The sequence below is a fragment of the Petaurus breviceps genome, unplaced genomic scaffold (genome assembly GCF_028583685.1).
Source record: "Petaurus breviceps papuanus isolate PSGF00001 unplaced genomic scaffold, PetGlider_PUasm1.0 567, whole genome shotgun sequence".
Classification (NCBI taxonomy): Eukaryota; Metazoa; Chordata; class Mammalia; order Diprotodontia; family Petauridae; genus Petaurus; species Petaurus breviceps.
Window position 1 is genome coordinate 42,425 of NW_027186383.1, and position 7,952 is coordinate 50,376.

The following is a 7,952-nucleotide window of genomic DNA, read 5'->3' on the forward strand; positions in this document are numbered from 1 at the left end:
GTGTGTGTGGTTGCAGGGGCATGCACATATGTATGCACATACGTACATATTGCGTGGTTGGGTGAGTGTCTGTGTGTCCGAGGGAAGACTGGCCAGGTGGGGCGTGTTGGGTGGTCCCCGCACACCCGGGGTGGTGGGTTGGGCTGCTGGGCTTTTTCTCTGCGCCGGCCCGGGCCTTGCGGGAGGAGAAGGCTTACAGGCGTCGGCTTCTTAGCAGGGCATAAGCCGGGAGCTGGGACACGGGACCTGGGCTCGCACTCCCTGCCCAGGTAAGACCCAGGGTGTGACTCTCTACCCCGGTGTTGCTCCTCAGCAGTGTCAGCTGCCCCCTGCCCAGCTCTAACACGGACTGGCCCGGTCAGAGCTCGGGCTCCTCAAGGCCCTTGCCAGGTTAGGCACTTCTGCAGTGTTCCCTGCCTTCCCGAAGCTGGCCCTCCTGTAGTGAGAGGCCCCGTCCCCACCTTCACCCCACCCCACTTCACTTGGTGCGCGGAGACCCGAGGCCACTCTCCCTCGGAATTCTCTTGAGTAGTTTGGCCCGATAAGGAGCCTAGGCGCAGGAGGTTCCCCAGCCCAGCTTTCTGGCCTTTGCTTTTTTGATTAGAAATCTGTCTGTGATGGCCTGCACCCCTCCCTGCCAGTACAAGTAGCTGACCCATGTGGGGGTCTGGGCCCAGCCAGACAGCTGCAGGATGGCACAAGGAATCAAGTCTCTCCAAAGTTGATTTCCCACTGTCTTTGCTCAGGACTAGGCTGGGAGAGTCAGCGGTCAGGGCAGCATCCACTCGGGGCCATTGACCAGGCTGTCCGTGGCATCACTGACAGCACCAGTGTCTTAATTGTCGAACTGCCAGGTGGAAGAGGGTCAGGCCTTTAAGGGAGCACAGGCTTCTCCGTGAGGCTTGACCTGAGTCCCTCAGCACAAAGACTGACACGGGCGCCCCTCGTGCCGTGGCGCACATTTGTCTCCTGCCCCTGAGGTAGCTTTACCGCCAGCCTGCGTCGTCCCGTGGGGCCCCCTCACGCCGCCGACAGTGCCTAGGAGGCCACGGCCAGCGCCCCGGCTCGCCCCGCGTGACGTCCCTGTCATGGTTATTTCCGTCACAGACACATCCTCGGCCTCAGAAGACGAGGGCTCACTCCGGCGGCAAGGGCGACTCACTTCCACTGCGTTGCAGAGCCATTCCAACGTAGAGCCCTGGCTTCATCGGGTCATTCAGGGCTCCTCCACCTCATCCTCTGCATCTTCCACTTCATCCCACCCGGGAGGGAAACCTGCTGCCGCTTCCAATACAGCTCCCGCCGCCGCCGCCACAGTGCTCGCAGATCTCATGGCCCACGCTCAGCTAGGTCAGTACAGTACCCGCCTCTGGACACCCATCACACCAGGAGTCCTAGTGAGAGGGCAGTTCTCCAAGATGCCGGGCAGGCCCTGCAGGGGCACAGTTCGTCCTCTGAGGGGCCCTCCCAGGCATGCTCAGTGAAGCTCTAAGCAGTGCTGGCATGGCCCGGTCGTCAGGGACCCAGGCATTCCGCAGCAGGTGTCTGCTGCCAGCTCCCTCCCTGGCACATGGCGGCAGTGCCGTGGCATTCATTACTAGATCTCCGTTAAATCCTGTGTACCAGTGCCGTGCAGGAAATGTGGGGACCTTTGGATCCCAGGCGAAGGGGCCATCTTCAGCACTCTTGCATCTCACTCATGTCACCCCTGACTGAAGATGAGCGTCCTGAATAAGGAGCCAGGGCTTTTAAAGCGCCCTCCCTGCTTCCCCGGTCCCCTCTCTCGCTGGGTTCTTGGCGTGAGAGTGTCAGACAGCATGCCCGTAATGATGGTCTGAGTCTGATTTCACAGTAAGAAATCCAAGTTAGACGAGTCTTAACCCTCCAGAATGAGTCTGTTGGCTCTTGAACATGGCAAGATGTTGCGATTGGCTTGGACTCCAAACAGCCGTGTCCCCGGCCCTGGGACTGCCCGTGTGGGAGACCCCATGGAGGAGGGCAGCAGCAGCCTGTGTCTGGGTGTCCCCAGGTGGTCATTGCATTCACTCCGTGCCATTTCATGTCCATTGTCATCTGCTCATGGTTCTCCTGCCTCCACTTTCCTCTCTCCAGCACGCCTCATGGTTCTCTGAATCCCTTCTCTTGCTTGCGCTCATTCGAATGTCTGTGCATCCCACCTCATTCAGCCATTTCCTGGGCACCCCTTTGTCTTTAGCGCTTTGCTCCCATAAAAAGTGCTCTGAGGAGATTTGGGCAGGGGTCGTCGGCATTATAGACTCTTCCTCAGGGCCATAGAGACAGCAGTGAATAACTTGGATATTTTTCCCTTAGAATCATAGACTTTAAAAATTCAGGGGACCTTAGGGCTATCTAAGCTAACCCCCTTATTTTAATCATGTGGAAACTGAGGCCAAGGAGCTGCGGTGACCTGTTCGAGGTCTCACCCAGCCCGACAGCGAGGAGGCGTCCAGCAGAGCTGCTCCCCGAGCCGCGGCCTTCTGCCTTCCTCCTGGAGGGTCCCAGGGACTTAGCCAGGCAGCAGGCATGGGGTGCCCGCCTACTCAGGGCCTCACTTAACATGGGTTCCAAGTTTGGATTAGAAATGAGAATGTATTGAGGTAGCCACAGACTCCATCCATTTCCTTGCTGAAAATCATGGAGCTGCAGAACTTTGCTTTCTAAAGGGAAGCCTTTTTCTGTTGCCTGGAGAATCCTCCCACTGACTTCCATTGGATTCCCCTCCTTTGTTTCCCATAGAGAGAAGCACCAATGGGAAGGAAGGCGCCTTCCTGAAGGAGAGCAGCGGGGGGGGGCGGCGCATTTCCCAGGCAGCCAGCCTCACTCCAGATAGCCCATGGGTGGGTCTTCTTAGGCCATGGGGGGCCTTGTCCAGAGCTACCATCCATTGGCCACGGTGGTGGCCGCCTTGGCTCAGGGAGCACTTGCTGCCTGGGGGCCAAGCTTATTTCCAGCCCTGATGGCTAGCAGCCAGGGCCTAGACATCTCCTGGGGAATGTGGTGACAGAGACCACGCACCTTGCCAGGCCTCAGCTGGGAAGTCACAGACTGGGGGACGAGGTGAAGAGATGTTGGGTGGAGGGGCGGAGATCCTCGTCTTCTCAAGCTCCTTTGGCGCACTGGCCTGACCCAGCTGGCCGTGTGCGTCAGCCCCGAGCCCTGGGGGTGATAGCAATGTTTGTTTCACCAGCTTTCTAGCTGCCTTGTCTTGTTCGATGGGAGTCACTTTTCCCCTTATGTTCCATAGATCCTCAGAACTCTAAAATACTTGTAATTTGTTCATTCAATCCAGCAAATCTTTATTAAGCACCTACTGTGCTCAGAGATCTCTTCCAACATGGTTTATGTTAGCACTTATGTCCTGAGAGGGAAGGACCACCTGCATACAGTGCACAAAATGGGTGCGAGAGGGTCACTTTCTGGTCATTTGAGAAGGCTTCTGAGGAGGGGCCCAGAACATGTGAGCTGAGCTTCAGAAGGGCAGAGCCGGGGAGGGGAGAGGGCCCTTCAGCTCTGGGGCACAACCTTAGGGACCAGCTGTCAGCAGTTTGTCAGGAACAGTATGCAAGCCTCAAGGAGGAGGCAGAGGCCAGCTCATCGAGGGTCTTAGTGCCACGCGCTTAGAAGCAGGCACGTGAATCGTCAGCTCTGAGGAAGGAAGCTCAGAGGCCTCCGGCTTACACCATGCTCAGCCAAGAATGCCCACATCCATGATATTGTGTCCAACAGGCAGACGTCGGGCCTCCGCTTGGAGCCTCCTGGGTCAGGAGCCTTCTCCTTCCTGGGGTAGCCACTCCCCCTTGGGGCAGTATCTGGAAGGTCCTCCTGTCCACCCAAAGGGCCCTCTCCAGAGCCTTTGAAATAGAGCATCTGCTTTAAGAAACTGATTTGGCCACTGTGTGAAGGATGCTTGTGTTGGAGAGCAGAGCCAGTGGGGACAGGACAGTGGCAAGGGGGCCAGAGAGAGGCCAGAGCCTGCACCATGTGAGAAATGGCAGAGGTCAGGCTGCCTGGACTGGTCATAGGAGTCCAGACCGAGAACTGGCAGGAATGGCCAGGTCACGAGCCCAAAGCGTGGGGCTGCAGGGAGTGGCGCCAGCCTCCTCATCCTTGCCTGCTGACGTGCCAGTGCGGCCACCTCTCCTCTCTGCTCTGTGCTGCTAACCTGTCTGGGGGGACAAGGGAGGGAGGCCAAGGGTCATGAGGGAGAACGCCATTCTCCAGCGTGGCAGTGTGTGATGACGTTTATGTACTATCTCTTTGCATCTGGGTAAAATCCCACAGTCTAGGCTTCTCACTGCCTTTTGCAGTGTTTCTGACTGACAAAGTGGCCTCAAAGCATACGCTTTAAAACGCTGTTAACATCTGCCTACCAGTTTCAAGAAACCCGAGGGCTGTGTGACTCAAGGGGTACTGTCTGTGAAGAACACCCGAGTGTGGGAAACCGAGGGATTAGGAAGATGTTTCAGTCTTCCTCCTCTAACTTTCTGTTTTTCTACTTTTGCCAGCACAGCTTTATTTCCAACTGCAGAAGGGCCAGAGGCTCAAGTGTTTAGGAAAGGCTGGAGGCCTTTCCAGAGCCCTCGCTCTCCAGGACTGTGGCCCTGTCCTTGGCAAGGTCTGCCAGCCGTGGGTCCCGCTGCCCCTGGCTGGCCGGGCCAGCCCTGCTGCCATGGGGAGTTTGTAGGGGACCTTAGTAATTTTGCACAGTTCTTTCTCGGTGATCCCTGTAGCCTGTTTCTCATAAGAAATGACTTTGAAAGGGCCCTGGCAAGTTTGTTGGGCAGATATCGGGTCTCAGAGGACTTGAGAAGTTAGCCTTTGGGGCAGCAGGTGGTGACAGAGCTCAGAGCCCTCCCAGGCTTTGTCTCTGAAGAGGGAGCCTCCTGCTTGGGGCCCGGGTGCCCGTCTTCTCCAGGTCTGTCTCAGACACCCCTGCTGTTAGGCATCTTCCAAACCGGTGCCTTCTAATAAGCCATTGTCCCTTCGGGCTTGTGCTCCACACAGGCCCCGTGGAGACGAAGAGTCAAGGAGCACTGGGCCTCCGGATCAGAACCCTCCCTTTTCACCTGAGTTTTCTTTTCCTTGTGCTAAACTCGAGGAGAGCCTGCCCGCCCCCCGCCCCCAGCTTCCCGGTCTTCTCCCAGAGTCAGTGCATTCTTGCTTTCACTGTCTGTAGCCAGGGCTGTCCCATGTGCCCAGAGTGCCACATGGGGAACTGGGCCATCACAGTGCTTCTCTCCTCCCCTTCCTGAGCGGCCTTAGGCAAGGTGCTCACAAATCAGGCTGGGGGCCAGGGGAGCTCCAGGGTCGCTCCAGTCTCACCCATCACACAGTCATTTGTTCTCAGGTGACCATAGAATCAAGCTGTCTGCCCTTCCTGCTGTCTACCTCCATCCCCGCCTCCCCCTGCTCCCCCAATGAAACTTGTTAATTTGGTTAATTCTGTTTGATAAAAATTCTAATAAATCTAGCAAAGTTTAGAAGCAGTATCATGAAAGGTGACAGCATTGTAGACAGTGACACGAGCCTGCTACCTTGACTCCTCAGGAACAGATGAGGTCTCTGGTGGAGAGGGGGCTGCATGTCTTGTCTTCTTGCTTTTCCCCTTACAGATAACCATCCTGCACCTCCTGATGTGACCACTGGCCTTGTAGAACTTCCCCCCCATGAGCGCCCCCAGGTTGCCTCCGTGAGAGGGGTCCCTCGAGGCTATAGCGGCAGCATCTTGGAGACAGCAGATGGTAAACTTCCCTGGGTTTCCAGTAGACTTGGCATTGGGAGGTGGCTTCACAAATGTAGATTTTTGAGGGCCCGGGGAGGGTCAGGTGCTGGGAGGCCTTGGCTTTTGTGACGCCCATCCATGTTCTCTGAGCAGAAACACAGCAGTCCCAGGTGCCTAGTGCCCACCTCGGCTTACAGAGGGCCTCTCGTCATCTCCTGATGACAGATAGCTTTTGTCTCCTGCCAGACTGAGGACTTGCCCCCATGTCATTGTCGAGAACGGTAGGATTCAACCATGAACTACTGGTTCATGCAGCTGGCAAAAGTCTGAGTGATCCTGGGCCTTGAAGGCCTTCTCATCTGGCCAGCCTGAGTGCGGCTTAGTCAGTCATGCTGGCAATCTGTTGGTCAGCCTGGTTGCAGTGGGCGATTACAAGCTAGCCACACAGGGAAAGCCATCTCCTCGTCTTGCAGTTATGGTACTTGTGAAGGCCAAGCCCGGCTGCCAGCTCACTCTCATGGGCTCTTTCCAGAAACCCCGTCTGCTGTCCAAGGGTGGGTGTGACCACCACTGCAGGCAGGCAGGCATCAGAACATGGGAAACGTTCTCTGAGCTTTCTTCCAAAAAGCCTTTGAACAGCATCCTCGTCAGTGGGGTCATTGCCCTCCCTTTCCCTGGCGGGAGACGGAGCTGAGTGATGTGTGGAGACCTGCTGACCGGATTGGGGAGGTGGGGGCAAGCGAAGGGCTTCACTTGGTCAGCCCCCGGCCTCTGGAGAAGGTCTGCCTTGCAGCTTGTAACACCCTCTCTCTCTACTTCTTAATTTGGATAGGTGTTCCAGTGAATAGCAGAGTGTCTTCAAAAATCCAGCAGCTTTTAAATACCTTAAAGAGACCAAAGCGCCCTCCCTTGAAGGAATTCTTTGTGGATGATTTTGAAGAACTCTTGGAAGGTAATAGTGAGTGGCTGGCCGTGGCCCCTGGGCCATGGGTGTGGCCTCCCTGAGGAGGAGGCTGCGTGTGGTCAGGGTGGATGCCCTTGGATGAAGTCCCAGGCCCAAAGGATGAGGGCAGGTGACAACCTGGAGCCAGATCTAAGAAAATATTGCAGCTGTGCAGCTACACAGGCTTTGAATGACAAAGATCTGGAGATTGAAACTTTGGTTTTTCTATTGTATTTATTTAAAAACTCTGTTTTTATCCTGGCCTTCACAAACCCAGAGAACATTTGCAGGTAAACGGAGCAGAGCACAGGGTTGTCAGTGAAAGCCCTGCTCTCTATCCCCTGCAGCTTTCCCTTCAGGTACCCATTCAGTTCGACCTGGAGCTCTCCAGGCCACCCTGCTCTGCCCGTTTTGGGAGGTCTTGAGGGGTCTTGTTCTTGTGGCTGTAAAGCTGGCTGAGCCTCTAACTGTGGTCTTGGGGCAGTGCCACCACTGCCCCCTGATGTGGGGCCTTGCCTCCACCCTCCAAGTCTGATGAGGTGAAGGGAGGTCCAAACCAGGCTTCCCTAGGGTCAGGGCCTGCCCTGCTGGTCCCCCACCAACTTCCCGGAATCTGTTCCACACACCTGGGGTTTTGCTAGGCTGCATTGGCCAGTGACCCTAATGGGGAGTGCCCGCTCCTTTGTGACACTGGAAGGGACCCCAGAGGGCATGGGGCTTGCCCTGGGCCACCCTGGGGGTCTCAGCTCCCAGCCTGTGCTCTTCCTTCAGTCAGGGGCATTGGAGCACGGGCCTTCACCTGCCACTGGCTCCCAATTTGTTTCTAACATTCTTTCTTCTTCTCTTTATTTGCTCTTAATCTAATCCAGTCTTAGTGGGCACCGGTTCCGTGCATGTGCCAGGCTCTGCTTGTGTCCCCTGCTTGGATGCGAGCTCTGAATCTCTCGTTACTTGGCGGCCTTTGACAGAGCAGAGTTAACTGCAGTAATGGAACGAGCATTTATTAATGCCTGCTGTGTGCTAGACGCTGCGCTAAGCCCTTTGCAGATAATCTCATTGGAGATCCCAGGAAAGTGCCCTGTGCGTGGGGTGTCCTAGCACACATCTCCCTGACCCTTACATAGCCCAGAGCAGTGTGATCTAGGGTTTGTTACTGGGGAGGCCAAGCAGGGGCTGGCCGCCTGCCCATCCTGGTGCTTCTGAGCACAAGGGAGCCGGCCCCTACTCACACCTGGACTGAGTCCTTTGCCCTGGTCCCTCTGGGGC

At 56.3% G+C, this 7,952-nt stretch overlaps 2 protein-coding genes across 4 annotated transcripts in view; both read left to right on the forward strand.

Annotated features, from left to right (window-relative positions):
- The window catches only part of DIP2A (disco interacting protein 2 homolog A), a 115,419-nt gene that overhangs the window by 42,149 nt on the left and 65,318 nt on the right, over window positions 1-7,952 (forward strand). For 2 of the 3 annotated variants that reach the window (XM_069103089.1, XM_069103088.1), the window contains exons 5-7: window positions 1,108-1,350; window positions 5,634-5,762; window positions 6,576-6,695. In XM_069103089.1, coding sequence (XP_068959190.1) covers window positions 1,108-1,350; window positions 5,634-5,762; window positions 6,576-6,695 — 492 coding nt within the window. The remainder of the gene's footprint in view (window positions 1-1,107; window positions 1,351-5,633; window positions 5,763-6,575; window positions 6,696-7,952) is intronic. The other variant, XM_069103090.1, reaches the window with a different exon arrangement.
- S100B (S100 calcium binding protein B) overlaps window positions 1-7,952 on the forward strand; it is a 132,681-nt gene that overhangs the window by 11,296 nt on the left and 113,433 nt on the right. The window lies entirely within an intron of this gene.